Source organism: Macaca nemestrina, chromosome 11 (assembly GCF_043159975.1).
Source record: "Macaca nemestrina isolate mMacNem1 chromosome 11, mMacNem.hap1, whole genome shotgun sequence".
NCBI classification, from domain to species: Eukaryota; Metazoa; Chordata; class Mammalia; order Primates; family Cercopithecidae; genus Macaca; species Macaca nemestrina.
This window is the reverse complement of record NC_092135.1, coordinates 81,038,692-81,061,328: the sequence shown is the minus strand read 5'-3', so window position 1 is coordinate 81,061,328 and position 22,637 is coordinate 81,038,692. Positions and strand designations below refer to the sequence as shown.

At 38.6% G+C, this 22,637-nt stretch overlaps 1 protein-coding gene across 2 annotated transcripts in view; it reads right to left on the bottom strand.

Annotated features, from left to right (window-relative positions):
* The window catches only part of LOC105499552 (nucleoporin 35), a 43,649-nt gene extending 21,297 nt beyond the window's left edge, over nt 1-22,352 (bottom strand). Inside the window, exons 1-4 of one of the 2 annotated variants that reach the window (XM_071073025.1) lie at nt 22,241-22,352; nt 11,082-11,252; nt 8,954-9,081; nt 5,874-5,931 (exon numbers count right to left, since the gene is read on the bottom strand). In XM_071073025.1, coding sequence (XP_070929126.1) covers nt 5,874-5,931; nt 8,954-9,081; nt 11,082-11,241 — 346 coding nt within the window. In that variant the 5' untranslated portion in view covers nt 11,242-11,252; nt 22,241-22,352. Of the gene's footprint in view, nt 1-5,873; nt 5,932-8,953; nt 9,082-11,081; nt 11,253-15,075; nt 15,192-22,240 lie in introns of those variants that run through there. The other variant, XM_011772178.3, reaches the window with a different exon arrangement.
* Between the last annotated feature and the right edge of the window lie 285 nt (nt 22,353-22,637).

Sequence of the window (22,637 nt, the reverse complement as noted above, 5' to 3'; positions counted from 1 at the left end):
CCTACATAGTCTAGAATAAGGATAGTGTTTATTTGGTATTATTAAAGAAAAATGCCTTGCCAAGTTGGATGCAAATACTCCAATCCTCTTATTTGGTAGTAGATACTGGTGTTGGAACGTCATTGTCTTGAAACAATATTTACATATATTAGTTACCTGTGGCTGCTGTAACAAATTACCACAAACTGGATAGATTAAAACAGAAATTTATTCTCTCACAAGTTCTGGAGGCCCGAAGTCCCAAATTATGTTGTTGGCAAGGTGGCATGCCTGCTGGAGACTCTAAGGAAGGATCCACTGCTTGCTTCCTCCATCTTCTGGTGACTTACGGCATGCTTTGGAAACAACACTCTAACCTCTGCCCCCTTATGAACATCACCTTCTCTCTCCTCTATGTTTCTCTTCCTCTTCTGTTTCAAATTTCTTTCCACCTCGTACCTACAAGGACCCTTGTGACTGGGTTTAGGAGCCATCCAGGCAATCCAGGATTCCCTCCCCTTCCCTCCCTAACTCTTTACACTCTCCTTCAGAGTCTCCCCTCTGAAAATCCTGAATGCAATCATATATAAGTTAACAGTCACAGGTTCCAGTGATTAGGATGTGGACATATTGTATGGAGGCCACCATTCGACTCTCTACAGCTTATATCCATCAATATATTCAGTCAACAAACATGTACAAAGGGCTGGGTATGGCATGGTGGCACACGCCTAAAATTCCAGTACTATGGGAGGTCAAGGTGGGAGGACTGCTTGAGCCTGGGAGTTAAAGGCTGCAGGGACCTATGATTGCACCACTGCACTCCAGCCTGGGTGACAGCGAGATCTTTTCTCAAAAAAAATAAAGAAATGCAAAAACATAACGTTAAGTAATGTTTTACATTTTAGCAGCTCTATTAGTTGACTGAAAAGCATACATTTTAATTTTCTTAATGATGTCAAGTGGAAAAGCACAGGATTAATGTTAGGCCCTTTGTACCCAGCTCTGAGATGGGTAAACACTGAAGACACAGGAAGTCTCTGTCCTGAAGGAGTTCATAATCAAGTAATAAAGACAGAAGAGAGCCAAGCAGAGAGAACTTTAAAAGGAGCACATGTTAGGAGTACCTAACCCAAACCAGAAAACAAAGAGTCACTTTTGGCCCCCACTTCCAGAAACACTATCAAAACTCTGAGGTCCTTCCATCAACAAAAGCAGCCATAAAATGCTATTATCACTTAATATCACACTTAACCCCTTAACAATATGCTAACACAAATAATGATTCTAGTTAATTAACTAGTGACCCACCATTTTGGAAGAGAGCTAATATATAAGTGAAAGAACTTCTCAAGAAAAAAATTAATAAAAAATATAAAGGAAGAAGAAAAGCAGAAGAAAACTTCAATAGCGGCAGAAAAAAAAATTGAGGGATGAGGATTGAGCAAGCAGAGCAAACACATTCAATGTTCTTTACCGGGGCAGTAATACACCATGACTAAGAGTTTCTTATATTCTTTTAATCCAGATTTCCTATTTTGACTTATGACCAATGTTTTCCTGCACCAGAAATAATATTCTAAAAAAGACCTTAACATCAGTTACAGAATGTTTAACAAAAAAAAATAAAAACCCACCAACCTCCTTATTGGATGCAAAAAAACCCTAAGCATAAAATGGCAGTCATGCCATTACATCCCATGACATCTCTTTATAAAAGTTGCCAATCTCAGAAGGCTAAGATTTACTAATCATCCAAAAAAACTGCACTTAACAGTAAATACAGGAGCTAAAAAAAAAAAAAAAAAAAAAAAAGCTCTAAATGAAAAATTCTAGGTTTTCCCCTCAATTTTCTTATCAATTCCCTTTTCCTATTTCTTGCCTATCATTGGCCATGGATGATAGGTCTCCACACCTTGTCATCTTTTCAAAAATATTCTTGTTAACTTATGTCCTATTAAGACTTTCTATATGCAAATTCCTTAAACTCAAAGTAGAAGCAGCAGTGGCTCCCAGTGGCCAATTCACGATAGCTATTTTTCCTATCACAGCTCTTGTATTTTCACATATAGTTTCCACAATTACAAAACCTCACAGAAGTCACTATATTAGAAAAAAAATAAGTTAACAAAAAGATATTAACATTAATCCTGTGCTTTTCCACTTGACAACAGTTAAGAAAATTAAAATGTACACTTTTCAGTCAACTAAGAGAGACGCTAAAATGTAAAACATTACTTAACATTATGTGTTTTTGCTTTTTTTTTTTTTTTTTTTTTGAAGTCTCACTGTCACCCAGGCTGGAGTGCAGTGGTGCAATCATAGCTGCCTGCAGCCTTAAACTCCCAGGGTCAAACAGTCTTCCCACCTTGACCTCCCATAGTACTGGAATTATAGGCATGTGCCATCATGCCACACCCAGCCCTGTTTTTGGATTTTCAATGTCCCTGGGATCACTTACTGACTCAATTATTTTATTTATTTGAAACAAGGTCTCACTCTTATCACCCTGGTTGGAATGCAGTGGTGTGATCACTGCTCACTACAGCCTCGACTTCCCAGGCTCAAGTGATCTTCTTAACCCCAGCCTCCGAGGTAGTTGGGACTACAGGTGTGTCCCAACTAGGGACTTATTTTTTAATTTTTTTGTACAGACAGGCATCTCACTATGTTGCCCGGGCTGGTCTCAAAACTCCTGGACTCAAGTGATCCGCTTGCCTCAGGATTACAGACGTGAACCAGTGGTACCTGGCATGACTCAAATAACTGAATAGTCACTATTTGTGTGTGTAACAAAGCATCATCATCCACCTATTTGTTACAGTTTGATCAGCTTAAGGCTGTTCAGAACTAATTTTCCTAGACATTCAACCTCAGTTATGTAGCTGAAAAGATTAAGGTGACATTCCAGATGTTTGATATCTGAAGATGGAAGATGGAGAGCCATGAGCCAAGGAGTGAGGGCAGCCTCTAGAAGTTAAGAACTTTAAGGTAACAGTCAGCAAGGAGAGGGACCTCATTCATTCCTATAACCACACGGAACTAAATTCTGCCAACAACCTGAAAGAGCCTGGAAACAGATTCACACCCAAAGCCTCCAGAGAGAAACACAGCCCTGTTGACACCTGAGCTCTAAGCAACGACCCAGATATCTGATCTCTAGAAACTAGAAGATAATACATGTGTTGTTTTAAACTACTAAGTTTGTAGTAACTTCTTATGGCAACTACAGCAAACTAGTACAGATTGTTGGGACAAGTCAGGTGCTGCTGTTAACACACAGCTAAAAATGTGGAAATGGATTTAGAAATCAGGCAGTCGGTAGAGGCTGGAAGAATTCTGAGCATCGTGATAGAAAATGACTAAGTTTCCTTGAACAACCTGTTACTAGAAATGTAGACTTTAAAGACATGGCCAATGAGTGCTCACAGACTGCCTGAAGAAATTCAGACTTGCAGGATTCAAAGGATCCAATTCGTATTGGGTGTTCCTTTGTTATTTATTCTGACAACATCTGCCTTAACCAGAGTGTTTAATACATTTTACATAATTGTTAATTTGGTTAGTTTTGCTTTTTTTTTTTTTTAATTTTATTTACTTTTTTTTTTAGATAGGGTCTTGCTCTGTCACCCAGGCTGGAGTGCAGTGACAAAATCAGCTCACTGCAACCTCGAATTCCTGGGCTCCAGCAATCCTCCTGCCTCAACCTTCTGAGTAGCTGGAACTACAGGCACATGCCTGATTTCTTAGTTTAAAATCTACTCTCTTGCTATTGTTTCTAATGTTCCATCTTTCTGTTACTGTATTCTTTTCCTTCTTGCCTGCCTTCTTTTTCTATCACTATCATCTCTCACCTAGATTGCTACAAGTAGCCTCCTAACTTGTCTCCTTGCTTCTAGGCTAATTTTTACTCCCAAACTAGTTGTATCCAGCAACAGTCTCATCCTTATTGTCTTCCACCTTTTCTGGGTAAAGACCAATTGTGACAATAACCTACAAGGCCCTGTAATACATCTGCCCCCATTACCTCTCCTCTCTGACCTCATTTTCTACTATTCTCCCCCTCACTTACTCCATTTCAGTCATACTGTCCCCTTATTCTTCCTTGAACACCCCAGACACACTCCCACCTCAGGACCCTTGTGTCTGCTGTTACCTCCATCTAGAATACTATTCCCTACTTCCCTCACTTACAGACTTTTGAGTAAAGTTTACTTGTCCCGTAACTATCAGTGGTAGGTGGAATAATCTGGGTAGGTCCCCAAATGATGTCCATGATCTAATCCCTGGAACCTGTGAATGTTACATTACATGGCAAAGGGGAATTAAGGTTGCAGGTGAAATTAAGGCTGCTAATCAACTGACCTTAAAATACGAAGATTATCCTACATTACCTAGAAGGGCCCAATGTATTCACAGGGGTCTTTAAAAGAGAGAGGATGATGTGACTACAGAAGAACGGTCAGAGTTACAAAGTTGCTGACTGTGAAGAGGGAGGAAGGGAACCACAAACAAGAAACATAAGCAGCCTCCAGAAATGGAAAAGGCAAGAAAATAGATTATTGCTGGCCAGATGCGGTGGCTCAGGCCTGTCATCCCAGCACTTTGGGAGGCCGAGGCGGGTGGATCACAAGGTCAGGAGTTCGAGACCAGCCTAGCCAATATGGTGAAACCCCATCTCTACTAAAAATAAAAAAAAATAAAAAATAAAAAAAAATTAGCGGGAACAGTGGTGGGTGCCTATAATCCCAGCTACTCAGGAAGCTGAGGCAGGAGAATCGCTTGAACCCAGGAGGCAGAGGTTGCAGTGAGCCGAGATCGTGCCACTGCACTCTAACCTGGGTGACAGAGCAAGACTCCATCTCAAAAAAAAAAAAAAAAAAAAAAAAAGATTATTGTCTAGAACCTCCATAAATGAACACAGCCCTACCAATGCCTAGATTTTAGCCCACCAAGACCCATTTCAAACTTCTGACCTCCAGAAATGAAAGATAATGAATTTGTATTGTTTAAGCCACTTTTATGTTTGCAGTAGTTTGTTATGGCAGCAATAGAAAACTAATACATTACCCTATTTAAATCTCTAAGTCTCCACCCCTTTCCCCACTTTGCTGCTTAATCTTTTTCCTCCACAAAATGCAATACCTTCTAACAAACTTTATAATTTATTTGTTTTGTTTATAAATGTAAATTCTGCAAAGAAATGTAAGTTCCATAAAGGCCGGGAGTATCTATTTCGTCTACTATTTCCCAGAGTACAGTTAGGTGCTCAAATATTTGCCGAATAAACATTTGATGGGATTATACACATATGACTACATATGAAGAACTGTGCTAAGGATAATGATGATGATTAAAAAGCCATTAATCTTAAAGAAAAACTAGGTATATAATCAGTGGTTGCTTTTATTCAACAGCATTTAGATTTATAACTATGCATTAACATCTCTCAAAACACCTTTATTATTCAGTGTCTTAACTATTCCTTTTCATCCCAATTGCAACGTCTTTTTTGTTGACAAATTTTAATAACTAAGGAGACACTTCAAACATCTATTAAGTAAACATTTTCTTAAAAAGACATTCTGAATATTCACCCATCATGCCTTTGGGGTGATTTGATTCAGAAAATAATCAATATACAAAGTATTTCCTTCCTGAAAGAAGTTATAGAGATTTCGGAAAATCCCCAGGTTTGAAATATAAAACAAAGAATTTTGGCAATTACCAACAAACATATCTTCATTCGACAAACAGAGAAATCTTTGGTGTTAGAGTTGTTTACTCCATGATTACACCACTGCACTCCAGCATGGGTAGCAGAGCCAGACCCTGTCTTTAAAAAAAAAAAAAAAAAAAGAAAGAAAGAAAGAAAGAAAGAAAAAATCACTTACCTGTTCCAGGGGTAGATGTAACTCCAACAAGAGGACTCTGCATTACTGAAATGTTTGGCTACGCAAAAACAGAAGAAAGTGTTATGGTAAAAATGCAAAACACAAATACAGTAAGCGTTAAAAGGCTTCATTCAACAGATAACTGAACTTTTACCAGGTGCTAGAGATGCCTCTAATTAGATCAAAGTACAAAGGCACTCTTTTTTTCCGTAAGTTAAACAGTATTAACCTAAAATATACTAGACCCCTTAGTATTTGTTAAAATAAGAAAAGTCATGTTTAAAAAAAAAAAAAAGACATTATCTTCTATAAAAGGTGACATGGTAACTATCTGTTTTTAGTTTCTAAAGTGCAATATTTGAAATAACAGAGATAATGGTAATTTTTAAAATGACCAAGTTCATACAGAAAAACAGAAGGATGACAGAATATGATTTTCAACAGATACTTAGAAACCATGAAATACTCTAGATTCAAATCAGTCTAAACAATAATAGACAGCATATCCCTACCACTACCGGTAGAACGTTCCAAAACTGGTAAATTATCCATTTTAGTCCCTTTAAATATAATTAAGGATTAAAACAGTTAAAAATCCTTCTAAAACAAAGACGATATTCAAACAATAAATGAGAACAGACTCTACCTAGAACTCAATATTTTTAAAAACAGATTCTAATTAAACTAAGGAAATCTCAAATAGCTTCATCTAGCAACCAGAACTAAATGCTGAGAGAATGTTGGGAGAGATATAAAATGTATTCTTCAATTATTAATGCCAATTCTTTCATGATTAGAAAAAGGTTGAGCAAATTCCAGGGGGCATAACTAATTTGGGCTCTAATCTAGCAATGATATTCTTACCAACTTTCAAATCAAAAACATTCTCTATAAATTATGACCCATGAGTCTTTCAAGCATTTTGAATACAGCAGTATCTGCAAGCCTTTGCCTATATCACCAGAGAAGTAACGAAAACTTGCACAAATTTAGAAGCCAGTGGTTCTTGTAACAAACAATTTTTAAATTTTTATTATTTTATTTATTTTTGAGACAGGGTCTCACTCTGTCACGCAGGTTGAGTGCAGTAACACAATCACAGCCCATTGTAGCCTGAGCTTCCCAGGCTCAAGTAATCATCCCACCTCAGCTTTCTGAGTAGCTGGGACTATAGGTACACACCACCACACCCAGTCAATTTTTTTTTTTTTTTTTTTTTTGTATGTTTAGTAGACACAGAGTTTCGCCATGTAGCCCAGGCTGATCTCAAACTCATGGGCTCAAGTGATCTGCCCAAAGCCCAGCACAGGGGCTCACACTTGTAATCCCAGCACTTTGGGAGGCCAAGGAAGGTGGATTACTTGAGCTCAGGAGTTCAAGACCAGCCTGGGCAACAGGACAAATCCCATCTCTACAAAAAATACAAAAATTAGCCAGGCATGGTGGTGCACGTGTGTAGTCCCTGCTACTAAGGAGCAGAGGTGGGAGGATCACTTGAGCCCAGGAGGTCAAGGCTACAGTGGGGCATGAGCATTCCACTGCAATCTAGTCTGGGTGATACAGCAAGACCCTGTCTCAAAAAATAATAATAATAAAAATGATAAAAATACATAAAAATCAAGCAATCCGCCCACCTCAGCCTCCCAAAGTGCTGGGATTACAGGTGTGCACCAACACGCCCAGCCTTCATACCAAACTAAACATAAGCTTTACTTACCAACCTTTAGAAAACCATCCCAGACCAGAATATCTGTCCATTAGGAACAACAAATGCCATACATGTAATTTTACCATTTCTAGTAGGTACATTTAAAAAGTACAAACAGGTGAAATTTAGTAATGGTTTATTTAGCCCAACACATCCAAAACATTCTCATTTCAATATGTAATCAACATAAAAAAATAAGATACCTTACATTCTTTCTAAGTCTTCAAACTCTGGTGTGTATTTTATACTTAAAGTATATCTCAAGTGAGACTAGTTATATCTCTAGTATCAATAGCCACACTTAGCTAGTGGCTCCTGTTAGACACGAAGGCAGGTCTAGAAGTGCTGGGAAGAAACAGTAATCTGTTTACCACAGTGAATGAATTTTGCTTTACTTGACAAGTAAGCCTAGTATGCCAGATATATCAAGCCTATAAATAGCACGAATCTACTGAAAAAAGCTTTCTAATATTCTTGAACTCTTAACTTCACTAAATACAATTTAGGGAAAAGCATAAAACATATATCTAAAGCAAACAGCAGACATATGTTTATATAAAGAACTTATCAACTTAACTGATAAACTTTGTTTATGATTGTCCTACTAAGCACAATAATAATAGGAAACAACACTTGTGTCTATGAAGCTACTAAATTTTCCACTTAAAAGAAAAGTTGGCCAGGCACAGTGGCTCACACTTATAATCTAGCGCTTTGAGAGGTCAAGGTGCAAGGATCACTTGAAGCCAGCAAGACCTCATCTCTACAAAAAATAACACAATTAGCCAGGCATAGCAGCACGTGCCTATATCCCAATAGGACAGTTGAGGCAGAAGGATTGTTTGAACCCAGGAGTTCAAGGCTGCAGAGTTATGACTGCATCACTGCACTCTAGCCTGGGCAACAGAGCAGGACCCTGTTGGGACCTTAAAAAACAGAAGAAAATAAAGAGAAGTCTATACTACTTCTCAGCTGACAAGTGCCCTAGATCTAGATGAAACTCTAAATTTTCATTTATTCTTTCACATAACTTTTAAATATTAAACTTCTTAAACAATCAGAAAGATTTAAACCATAATCACATTCTACATGTATATTAAGTAGATTGGAGGTATAAGCAGGTGGATAAGGCATACCTATAAAAACCTGAGAATTATCTATGAGAGAAAATCTAGAGTTCTACGCTGTTAAGTACAGTTCATCATCAACAATTTAAGTAGATTGTATGATAAATGTGTTTAATGCTTATTCTGTGCAACACAGTTACATTAAAATAGACCTCAGGGAAACATTTCAAAGTATTGACTCTCACTGAACAGTCACATAAAACCATGATGTTGTTCACTGTGGATCAAAATGGTATTTATATTACCTGTCTTCTTGAAGTTAAAGGTGTTGATCCAAGTCCTGGGCTAGAAATGTCATCATATATACTTCTAACTGGTGGAGCGCCACTTTTATCTTTATGAGCTGGTAAAACTGGTTGTGGTGGTGACCCACCTACAGTGTACAAAAAAAAAAAAAGGTGAGAAAAGAAAGGATTCTTCTATCTTTTTGGTAAGATTTTTAAAAATTTATATTTTTGAAATATTGACTTAAAATCTTGTCTCCTAGTTCTTTTCAAACTTTAATAAGCTGAAGAGTCACTTGGGGACCTTGTTAAAATTCAGACTCTGATTCAGAAGGTGTAGGGTGAAGCCTGAGATTATACAGTTCTAACAAGCTCCCAGGTGATGCCAATGCTGCTGATCCACAGACTGCACTTTGAACAAAAGGATTCAGAGTAAGTAGTTAATGAAAATCTTAGTTTTCAGAAAACACATGTAACTTTTGCTCTCTCTACAAAATGCTTAACATTTAAATACAAAACTTGATCCCATTTCTCACTTAAAAGTAGGTACTAAACAACTCCAGTCTGTAGATTCCTGAATAAATATAATTCCCTAATGTAGAGTCTGACTATCTAGATTAAGTACATCCCATTCATGTTTCTCACAGTAGAAATATATTTAAGTACATAATAAAGACGTAATAAAAGGAACAACTTCTGTGACATAAAGATGTCTTTTTCGATCAGAGAACATGCAATGCCAAAGAGTGATGCAGCCCAGGCCATTGGTAAGACTAATGTCTGAGCTTGGACAGTATAGCTTGAGCTATTTAGAGCACAGTCTATGGAATAAGACTAACCTGAGGTTTATAGCGCTCTCTCACTAGCAAGTGAGCTTCAGCAAATTATTTGTTGCATTTAGCCTCAGTTTCCTCTTTTTAAAAATGGGGATACTGTTACCTACCCTTTAAAATTGACAAAATAAGGATTAGCATACTGCCAGGCTCATAAGCAATCAATATATGTTGGCTACCATAATAAAACACATTTGAAATTTAATGTTTAATGTTAAATGAATTATTTCAAATATAATTTATAATTCTCCTGGATAAATCCTAAATAATAATAAATCATTTTAAAGCAAAAATACTTTAAAGGGCAATTAAGGTAAAAAGAGTTTTCATTTGAACAACTACTAAAGGATATTAGCTCACAATTAGAATTCAACCACTTCCGTAGCTAATTCTCACTACTCAGTTAAAACTTTGAAGTCATTTTTTTAAATATTTCTTTGCTAAAGGAGTTCTGCAATAAATACAGGCTGCATTTACAATACTTTGCCCTGACAATCACAAATTCTGTGTATAAAACCTCCCCCTAGTTTGCAAAGTCAGTCCTTTCCTCAAACATGCTATATGTGACAATCTCAATTCACTAAGACTAAAGGCAGAATTCACATCTACATCTTCAAGTTACATTTCTTTTGACCAATCATTTCCTATGCTTGTATCTTAAGATGAATTACTTTAAATTAATTCAGTTGAAGCTAAATGATGGTATTTCATCAACTCTATGAGGCACTCTCCCCTCACCACACTCTGACATCTCCAAAACAGAAATTTTACAAAAAATGGCATCTTAGCATTATGTCATATTTAGGGTTATTTTTGCTAGTGGTACTTAAAAGCCAATTCAATGGCATCTTAGAATGAATAAAACGTAGAATACATTTTAGTGGCTCTAGAAATTATAGCTTATACTGCTTACATCTCTATTCCAAGAGCCTTACAATAAAAGCTTTGCTTTATAATAGACACATTGCTTAATTTTTTTTTAATTAATGAACGTATTGACGAGGGTGAATGCTGCACCATTACACTTTTTAAAATTCTAGCATAAGCTTGTCCCACCCGTGGCTTGAATACCACATGAAGCCCAGGATGGCCTTGAATGTGGCCCAACACAAATTGCTAAACTTTCTTAAAACATTATGACTTTTTTTTTGCAATTTTTTTTTTTTTTTTTTGTAGCTCATCAGCTATTGTTAGAGTTACTGTATTTTATGTGTGGCCCAAGTCAATTCTTCTTCCCATGTGGTCCAGGGAAGCCAAAAGATTGGACATCCCTGTATGCAGCACGTCTATAAAATTATTTTAAGCAATTCACCTACCTGCAAGTAAAGGTGATCTCATTTCCATTACTCCTACCGAAGGGCCACTAATTGATCGAGGTTGGGGAGTCACCGGAGCTGGCAAATCCCCCATTAAAAATCCAGGTAAGAACTGGGCATTAACTCCTGGCTTTGGAGATGTGGGTGAACCCAGCATCATTGGTTCAGATCCTACATGAATCAAAACATAAATTAAAGACTTTTCTGTTACAATATCTGACAAATACATGCAAGAATCTACCATAATTTTGAAAGTTTAATCAAAACTTTTAGATATAATAGAACTATAGTTGAATTTATTATTTTAAAAGCCAACAAAAATTATTTCTAGAAATTTGTAAAGTTATCTTGTATTCACTTTTTTTTTTTTTTTTTTGAGAGTCAGACTCTCGCTCTGTCACCAGGCTGGACTGCAGTGGCGCAATCTCAGTTCACTGCAACCTCTACCTCCTAGACTCAAGCGATCCTCCCTCCTCAGCCTCTCAGTAGCTGAGTCTACAGGCCTGCACTACCACGCCCAGCTAATTTTTGTATTTTTTTTTGTAGAAATGGGGTTTCACCATGCTGCCCAGGCTGGTCTGGAGCTCCTGAGCTCAGGTGATCCACCAGCCTTGGCCTCCCAAAGTGCTGAGATTAAAAGCATGAAGCCACCATGCCTGGCAGCACAATATTAATCCGTGACAGCTATTTTTGTTTACATTATTTCAGGGATTTAAAAATCACACTAATAACTTCTTTCCATTTCCGAATCAGTTTGGACTATGTAACAACCGAAAACAAGGACAGGCTGCACTACTTAGACAAAGTCTTAGAATATCAAACACAACGCATTTAGCTTGCTAAATTGTTTCTTTTTCTTCCCCATAAAAAGTGCATCATTATTGTGATAAAACTGTAACCATGCATATATTAGAGCACTTACAAAATAACAGTGATAACTAGCACCCTAACTCAGAAACATGTTGAAAAGAATTGAAAACTTGTTTTTGTAACTTTTTTCTTAATAATTAGTTTAAGTCAAGAATAATCACAGCTGGGCGTGGTGACTCAAGCCTGAAATCCTAGCACTTTGGGAGGCCAAGGCAGGAGGATCACTTGAGCTCAGGAATTCAAGACCAGCCTGGGAAACACAGTGAGAGCTCATCCTTTTTATTTAAAAAAAAAAAAAAAAAAAAAAAATTAAAGAATCATCTCTAAATATTCCCCTAATATAAAGCCAACTTAGAGAACTGAAACCTCTCACAATTGTTGATACAAAATCCTCACAATCTATAGATATTATTTCCCTTATGAAGATGAGTGAGCTATATAATTCTATTTTCATAGCAAAATAGCAGAATAAGGAAAACGACGGGCTATGGAGTCAAAGATGTGCGTTCAAGGTCTTTCAGCAAAACGGAAACAGAGCTTTTGTTAGAATTATAGCAAGTACAGCTTGACCTGGTACCTGATACAAAGTTAAGTGCTCAGTAAATACGAATTATTATTTTCTACAAGTATTTCATAATAGCAAAAACTGAGTAGTGAAAGTATAAATGTAGAATTTGCAATCTCTGCTTATGAAAATAATTTTCAACTAGCTGACAAGCCTGAGTGTGACTCATGGCACCCAGAAGGGTCAAATGTTTGCTATGTTATTTGTATGTTTTTTATTAACTATTACTTAACTTCCAGACAGCCTTAAAAATCTGTTTCTTGATATCTAAAAGCTGCCAACTCTTTACTCTTCTTCTTATTTCCCATTACACTAGGCCTAGATATTAACAATACAAGTGTATAAAAGACAAAAAAAAAAAAAAAAATTCAATAAATGGATAAAGCAGATGCTAAAACAAGGTGTAAAAAACTCTAATTACATTGTAATTACTTTAAAAAGTGCTAGTTACTATGTTACATGGCACTACAGAAATATTTCCTAAGAATATCCACTAAAATCAAACCAAAAGTCTAAACAAAGGCATATTCCTAACAGATATTTAGAATACCATATTAAATGCAAAGTTTTTGGTAACATCCACTACATTCACTCCCCTCCCTAAAAGAAAAAAAAAATTATAGCAAAATAAAGTAAGAATTGGCTTAAGAAAAGTTGTGATATATCTGGATACATATAGACACAGTAGAAGCCTCAAGCCTGTAATCCCAGGATTTTGGGAGGCCGAGGGGGGCGGATCGCTTAAGCTCAGTTCCAGACCAGTCTGGACAAAAGGGCGAAACCTTGCCTCCACCAAAAATACAAAAAGTAGCTGGGAGTGGCGGCACACGCCACTGGGAGGCTGAGGTGGGAGGATTGTTTGAGCCCGGAGGCGGAGGCGGAAGTTGCAGTGGGCTGAGATTGCACAACTGCACTCCAGCCCAGCCCGGGGGACAGGGCGAGACCCTGTGTCAAAAAAGAGGAAGTGAGGGAGGGAGGAGGGAGAGAGGGAAGAAGGAACGAAAAGAAAAAAGAAAGCACCAGACAGCAAGGAGGGCACAAGGGGCTCTTAATCAGGACTGTCACTAACCACCCTTCAGACTAAATTTCACTTAAAGCAAACTTAAGGAAAAAATGCTGCATGTCCTCAATTCCATTTCATATTCTGTGCTCCTAAAAGATTCGTACTCAGCTAGTACAGTTTGTTGAAGTCAACCCTTAGTTTTACTACACCAGTGGGCACCTGGAATATCTGCAAAATGTGAACTTGCACATTAATACTGGCTAATGTCAGATTTCTGGCAAGGCAATATACAGGGATTGGTTTACTCACATTTGTAACCCCAATAAATATGCACTCCAAAATGTTTTTGTTCAATAGAAAAATTTGGAACTGGAAATGAAGAGCTTTCTGATCTCTAAAATATATTAAAAATAAATACCAAGACGACATTTGTACATAAATTTTAATGCAGATTATTGACATTATGCATTTAGTTTTTTTATGACATACTAAAGCAGTTCAAGTTACTCTATTCTCAAAAGGAACTTATTTTACACCAAACATGGCAAGCATTATATACCCTTCAAATCTAAAAAGACTCTTTCTACACGAGATATATATATATATATATATATATATATATATATATATATATATATATATATATCACTTGCTCTCTTTTCCAAGCTCAGAAAGTTATAACCTAACTTGCAGGTAAGTCTCTATGACAGTAAGACGGTTTATTTTCCGTTCTAAAATTTTCGACGGTTCTCACAAGTCGCAAAACTCAGCAGGAAAAAAAAAAGGAATCCGCGTGCTATTACATTGGTAGATTTTTTTCAAATACGACATATTTCAATGAAGCTCCGCAATAAATAATGGGAGTGAATCTTTAAAAAATTCAGATCGGGACCTATTAGAGAAAAATACCTCCTACAATACTTAAGAGTCACTTTCCCCAAATAAAGGCGGGAAATATCGTGCGAACTCCTAGCTTGCTATTAAGGCCAATATCTCAATGATTACCAACCACCTGGTTGATTAAACGTTGCACGATTCAAGCTTCCATTAATAACAAGATTCCTTTTGCAAAGCCCGGGAGAGAGGAGGAGTCAAAACAGGAACTAGAAGCACAGGTGATCAAGAAGCAGTGGACTGCACCCACACACTTCAGGGCACCGCCCACCCACGTGTACCGCGGTCAGTTCCTTCCAGGGAGGCTTCCGGGGAACCGGGGAATCCAGCAACTAGCAGCGCGTCTCGGGTATCAGAAGGAGGTTAAGGTATGGGCCAGTCTGGCGTAGCTGGCGTGTGGGGGCACAAACACAGCTCAGTCACCGTCCGACGGCCTTTCCTTCACCCTCCCAGGCCCACAGCTTCCCGGCGCCACCTCTGTAGCAGTATGGAGGCGATGCGTTGAGTAGGGGACTGACTAGGAACTTGGGGGCACCCAATGGTTCCCTCTCCGCGACTGAAACCAGCAGACGAGAGCCTGACGACTGCCCTTCAGTCTTGCCCGCCTCCAGGCCCAAAGCAGGGATGGCAGTGCCAACAAGGAAAAGCAGTATTTCACTCACCTAACGCGGGCCCCTGAGGTTCCACGGCAAAGGCTGCCATTGCGTCGGCAACTACACTTAAAACCAGGACCTTACCAATTTTCAAAAATGGCGGAAACGCTCCCTACGGGTGAGGGCGTGCTATCTCTTGGGGTTGCGTAACTTCCGGACCTGCGCTGTGCTTAAGTTGTGGGCGCCGGAGCCATTTTGGAATAGGGCAAAGTTTTTGCGCTAAGAATTTCCGAAAAAAGGGTTTTTCCACCGGGAAGGTGGCGAACCAGCGTGTGGTTCTGGGAATGCTTTTCGTCCCTCTGTGAGCCTCCTGATTTGTTGGCACTTGAGTTACATAGAAGCACAGATTATTTTACTCACGGTTTCATAATTAGCGTGAGTTGACCCAGTGCCCTATCACCGGTCAGCTTTTCCGAGTAATACCTGGGAAAGTCAGCTTGATGAAAACAATTGGTGCCTCTTTCCAATGTAAATTTCTGGACTTAGTGCATGACGCTTTTTTCTCAAAATATGTTTTCTACTATCTGTATGCCATTTCTTTTAAATTTTGTGTTATGTAGACAATTTTACATTAAAGCATAACTCATACGATGTTTTGTTGCATATTAATACATACAAAAATATAGCTAACGAACGCATAAGTACACATGTAGATAATGGAGGATAATTATACGCACCCACGAACCCTCCACACCGCGGAATCTTTCGTGCTGCTGCCTGTGCCATCCCTGCCATCCATCTCCCCTCACTTTGCTGCTTTTCTTTAGGGCATAGTCATACGTAGATCACATATACATATTCTGCATATGTGTGTGTAAAAATATGTTGTTTAGTTTTGCTCAGTTACTAACTTTATACAATAATGTGCTACATATGTATAACTGGGGTGTTCTCAGCTCCATACCATGAGGATTATTTCCAAAATATCCACCCATGCTCAGCTATTTCTTCTACGACTTCCAAAATCTCAAATCCAGTAAGAATTTTGTCTTTGGAATGAGGCAGTAACAATTCCAGAATTAAATGGTAGGTTCCCAGAAATCAAATTTTAAAACCACTCACAGATCGAATTGACTTTTCGAAAATGGGTGTGTGAATTGAATTGTGTCCCCCAAAAATTTATGTTCATGTCCTAACCCTCATACTTATGAATATGACCTTATTTGGAAATTGGGTCTTTGCAGATGTAATAAAGTTCAGATAAAGTCATATTGGAGTACCACAGGCTCGGTAACCTAAATCAGCACAAATGTATCTCTTATAATTCTGGAGGCCAGAAATCCAAAATGAGTATTATGGGGCTAAAATCAATAAGAAGGACTATTTTCTTCTGGAGGCTCCAGGGGAGAATCTATTACCTTGCTTTTTCAAGCTTCTAGAAGCTACTTATATTTCCTAGCTTTTGTCACCTTCCTGCCTTTTCAAAGCCAAAGATGAAGCATCTTTGGTCTGTCTGACACTGCTTTGTTCAGCTTCTGCCATCACATAGCCTTGTGATTACATTTAGGACTCACCCAGGTGATCCAGGATAATCTTACTATTTCAATATCCAGTAGAGGTGATTAAGTTAATAATCACATCTTCAAAATATCTTTTGCCATATAAGGTAACATTCACAGGTTCTAAAGCTTAGTGTATGGATATCTTTGGGGACTAGTTAGCCCACTACACGGAGCAATCCACTTTTTAGAATTAAGCTACCAAGAAAAGTTCATCAATGAAGAAATTTCTACACACATTGAGGCTAGATGTGGTGGCTCACACCTGCAATCCCAGCACTTTGGGAGGCTGAGGGGTGGATCACTTGAGCCCAGGAGTTTGAGACATAGTAAGAACCCACTTCGCTACAAAATAAAAAATAAATTTTTAAAAAAGAAATTTCTATAAAAATTATGATCTAGCCAAGCAAAAGAACACTATACACCGGCTAAAATAAATTAGATGGATTTGATATGAGTGTAAATATTAACCTAGAAAGATCTCTGTGATAGATACAATGAAAAAAAGTAATTTGAAAACATAAATATATATGCATACATATGTGGCACCATTTTATTTTTATTTAATAACAGGTTTATTTAGGAACAGATACAGAGAAAGAGAGAGAGAGAGAGAGAAAAGAGTGATGCTTCTTTAAATAAAGGAAGATGTTGAAAAAGATTTGCACTGGCCAGGCTCTGTGGCTCACACCTGTAATCCTAGCACTTTGGGAGGCCAAGACGGGCAGATCACAAGATCAGGAGTTCAAGACCAGCCTGGCCAACATGGTGAAACCCCATCTCTACTAAAAATACAAAAATTAGCCAGGCATGGTGATGCGTGCCTGTAATCCCAGCTGCTTGGGAGGCTGAAGCAGGAGAATCGCTTGAACCCAGGAGGTGGAGGTTGCAGTGAGCCAAGACCGTGCCACTGTACTCCAGCATGGCGACAGAGCAAGACTCTGTCTCAGAAAAAGAAAAAGATTTGCACCAAACTATTAACAGTAGAAATAAAGTAGTAAAAGGTTTGTAAATTGGAGGAATGGCCTTTAACTTATTTTATACAATTTTTGTGGTTGATTACAGGTGTTACTGCTATTTTGTTTATTTGTTTATTTATTTATTTATTTATTTATTTATTGAGATGTAGTCTTGCTCTGTCACCAGGCTGTAGTGCAGTGTTGCAATCTCAGCTCACTGCAACCTCCACCTCCTGGGTTCAAGCGATTCCCCTGCCTCAGCCTCCGGAGTAGCTGGGACTACAGGCGCCTGCCACCACACCCGACTAATTTTTTTTTTTTTTTTTTTTGGTAGAGACAGGGTTTCACCATGTTGTCCAGGATGGTCTCGATCTCCTGACCTCATGATCCACTCGCCTCACTCTCCCAAAGAGCTGGGATTACAGGCATGAGCCACTGTACCCGGCCCTATTTTCTTTATTTTTTTAATTAAAAACTTTTTTCCATTAATAAATTTATTTTCCTTTCTTTACCTGCATTTCAATATTTTACCCTTTCGATGGGCTCTTTTCCTTACCAAGCTATAAAGAAGCCCAGTATTGAAACCCTCCCTAGGCCGTGCTCTTCCACCTACCTACCATGTGCTAATTTCTCTCTCATTTCATTTTTTCATGATCTCAAAAGAAATGTCTATAGATTTTAGTAAATTATCTGTTTCCCTATCTTTACTATTTTGATTTTTAATTAATTACAGATTGGCTCCTGTGTAATGCTCTTCTGAAATAAAACTACTGACCCCAACTATTTTTTTTTTTTCTAATTGGCAAATTAGACCTGCCTCCTTGACATCTGCAGTATCCAACAGCTTTGACAATCTTTTCCTAAGTACAAGTGTTTTCTTTATTTTTGGTGATGCTACACTTCCTATTTCTCATAACTTTACTCCTTTTCTTGTTTTTCAATAATTGATCCCATTTTTTTCTAACCTGGGAATATTATTGTTGTTCAAGCCTTTGCTCTCTCCTTTCTTTTTCAACTCTTAGTGGTCTTCCTTGGAATCCTTATCATTGTCACCCTGTTCAAATAATTGTTAATAATCTATGCCCAACATCTCTAAAGTCAAATGCCACTTTTCCAGATGCTTGCTGGACAACCTACCCATACATCAAACCTCAAAAGCAAGCTCATCTTTTGTCCCTTTTTCTGTTCATCTCTTAGAAACTCAAAATTAAATTTATAGTGTGTTAGCGGAATTTAGAGTCAGACGGACCTCAATTCAGAGCCCAACTCTCTCACTAAAACCTATATACTTGGATTTGTATTTGATTTCTAGATTTTATTGTTTGTAAAATAGAAACAATACCTGCTTTGAAAGGTGGTTATTCTTAGTACAGTGCCTGCTCCACTTCGGTTTTTATGACATTCACTTTCTCTACCATCAAACATTCAGATATTCTTTCTGCCTCTTCAATTTCTATACAATTGCAGTCAACTCTTCACATCTCCCTGCCTTCAGTTTCTCCCACCTAACACACCAGTAGCCAAAACTTTCTTTTTGTTGTTGTTGTTTTTTGAGACGGAGTCTCATTCTGCCATCCAGGCTGGAGTGCAGTGAAGCGATCTCAGGTTACTGCAACATCTGCCTCCTATGTTCAAGCAATTCTCCTGCCTCAGGCTCCTGAGTAGCTGAGATTACAGGCGCACACCACCATGCCAGGCTAATTTTTGTATTTTTAATAGAGATAGGGTTTTGCCATGTTGGCGAGGCTGGTCTCAAACTCCTGACCTCAAGTGATCCTCCAGCTTTGGCCTCCCAAAGTGTTGGAATTACAGGCATGAGCCACTGCGCCTGGCCCAAAGATTTTTCTTCATACACATTACCCAGCTGTCTGAAAACACTCACTGAGTTCCTATTTTCTACAGAAGCCTCCTTTTCTTCAGCCTCCACAAGGCTCAGGTGTGCAGCACATGTCATCTAGTAACATCCTTTATTATACCATATACATTGTCACCTGGACAGCAAAGGAGGAAAAAATCAAAATATCTCATGGTGGGAGGGTAGAAGCATCTCTTTGAGAGACTTCCATAGGAACCCCTAAAGGCAATACACATTGTTACCCTACTTTCACCTTGGGATAACTGAGAACCTTGGTTTCAAAAGTAAAATCCCAGGGTGTGGTGGCATGTACCTTGTAGTCCCAGCTACTCAGGAGGCTGAGGCGGGAGGATCACTTGAGCCCAGGAGTTCCATGCTGCAGTGAGCCATGATCCTGCTACTGAACTCCAGCCTAGGCCACAGAGCAGGACCCTGTTCCCTGGCCCCCCCAAAAAAGAAAATTTCCTTCACCTCCTCATCCTAAAATTTGCTCCAATCAATTATCTCGTTATTCCCTGTTGGAAACCCTCATTCTCTTGTGAACAGCTCCTCACATTGTATGTCTTGCTCACATCAACCTTCAGACTAGCATCCCTTAGCTTTCCACCCCAATTTGCAAAGTCTTGTGTTTCTTTCAAGTAGCAGCTCGAGTCTCTTTCTGTCATGAAACCTGCCCCAACCATGCCAACTCTGAATCATCTTCTCTCTTCACCTCACTTTGCTGTAAGATACTTGTAAGTTTTCTTTTCAGCCCCACTAGATGGATTTTCTTGAGGCCAGGGACCATAACTTTTCCTATTTTGTATTTCCATTACTTTTCAATTAAATGTATCTTGAAAAATGAATGGTTACAGTATGTAGCTATTTAGGCATAAACAGAGCAAGAGAGGGTGACCCCTACCCCAACCGGGAATGTCAAGCGGTTGTTAAACTGTCTCTCTGAAATAATTGGTTGCAGCCAGTGCCAGGAAAAGGCAGTTTCCCAACAGATAGAAACACCTAAAACTGGTGATCAGCAGCTTCCGGATAAGATCTAAGGAGATGGGAGAGTGGGCTCAGGCATGCATATTAAGAGGCAAAATCGAGGAGTTTAACTGGTACATGACCTCCTAAGGACATTCAGCTGGTAAGGGAAGAACACCTCTGGTGAGCATGCGTACAACTCCAGTAAACACACTGCGCACGCTCACCTCCAAAGTGCTAACAGGCCTCCCTCTCCAAGGAAAGAATCAAGGGAAAAGGGACGCAAGATGCCGGAAGTATGCCACATGTAAAACCCTACGTCCAAGGTCAAATGGGGCACTTGTCCTCTAAGATGGCCACTTGGCCCTCTTCCAAGTGTACTTTACTTTCTTTTCATTCCTCCTCTAAAGTTTTTCAATAAACCTTCACTCCCACTCTAAAATTTGCCTTGATCTCTTCGTCTGCCTTACACCCCTTAGTCGGATTCTTTCCTGAGGACACAAGAATTGTTGTTGCAGACCCGTATTAGTCGGATTCTTTCCTGAGGACACAAGAATTGTTGTTGCAGACCCGTATGGATTTGCCGCTGATAACATATTCTGATGCTGTGTAACTCGGATTCCCACCACCGATAACAAAATGATTAAACATTAATTACAAGCTGTAAATAAACATTAAACAAAGGATAATTATCTGACATAACTTATTTAATGCAATTTTGCATGTTTGCCAATTTTAAAAATCGTAACTGCACATTAATTATATTAGTGCTTATTATAAAATAAAGACCTATTTATAGTTCTAATTACTCTTTTTTGTGTAAAATGAGATCTTCAAAATGTGGATTACCTTGAATGAGAAACATTTGTACATTTTTTTATTTCTTGTTAAACTGAAATTTTAGAAATATTGCAGGTTCACTATATTCCTCTGTACATGAATATTATCTTGATTACAATACTTGTTTCTCTACCTTCTATTCTGAACATATTATATAAACTGTCAAATGGAACCTGTTTCCTATTTCTGTTCTGAATTCCTCCCTCCCAGGGCATCAGATTTCATCAAAGTGCTATTTTTGTAGACCATTGATTATCAAACTTAGGTGGGGAGCCCTTTCTTCAACAAAGGATGGTGCAGATGCTTAATAAATACAACTGCCCAGTTGGGAGGGGAGGAACAGATAGAGTACAAGGGTTCTTGCCCCCTAAACTGCCAACTACCACAACTCCAAGTGACTCTTGAAACACTTGGTTTGGAGTACCTAGGGCTACAGAGAGCTCAACCTGAAAATTTGCTCTGGGCTGTATTTCAACTTTCTTCTAAACTCAAATTTTGAAAAAGTCAGAAATATGTAAAATCTCACATTAAAAAATTTTTTCGGCCGGGCGCGGTGGCTCAAGCCTGTAATCCCAGCACTTTGGGAGGCCGAGACGGGCGGATCACGAGGTCAGGAGATCGAGACTATCCTGGCTAACCCGGTGAAACCCCGTCTTTACTAAAAAATACAAAAAACTAGCCGGGCGAGGCGGCGGGCGCCTGTAGTCCCAGCTACTCGGGAGGCTGAGGCAGGAGAATGGCGTAAACCCGGGAGGCGGAGCTTGCAGTAAGCTGAGATCCTGCCACTGCACTCCCGCCTGGGCGACAAACTGAGACTCCGTCTCAAAAAAAAAAAAAAAAAAAAAAAAATTTCAATAAGTTTAATATATTCACACCCAAACTGCTTGTGTATCTATCATATACTGAATATTCATCAACCTACTTATAAATGTCTAACTATGCAGTATTTGTATATAAATATAAAATCAACTTCTTAATCTTAAAAGCCCACTCTCAGTCTATTCTATAAAACAAAAACAAATACTTTTTTAAATGAAGGGAAGAAAAAAGATTTCCACCTTTAGTAAGACTTCAGAAAAAAGATGGAGTTTGTCATCTTCAGAAAGAGCAAGGGGAGAGAACATCTTATCACTCATGCTGTCACCATCTCAGCCTTCAGCACCTGGTGTAGCATGGGCTACCATTCATTTAGTGATGTCATATAAAGCACACAGAGGAACCATGACTTCATGGGTACCAAGGACAAGTGATCTCCAAAGGCCCCTTGTGATGTTTACGATGTAGAGATCTGGCTGGGCATGGTGACTCATGCCTGTGATCCCAGCACTTTGGGAGGCTGAAGCAGGAGGATTGCTTGAGCTCAGGAGTTTAAACTCAATCTGGGCCACACAGTGAGAACTCATCTTCAAACAAATCACCTTTAAAAGAATCAGACATCATCTTTTAAAAAATACA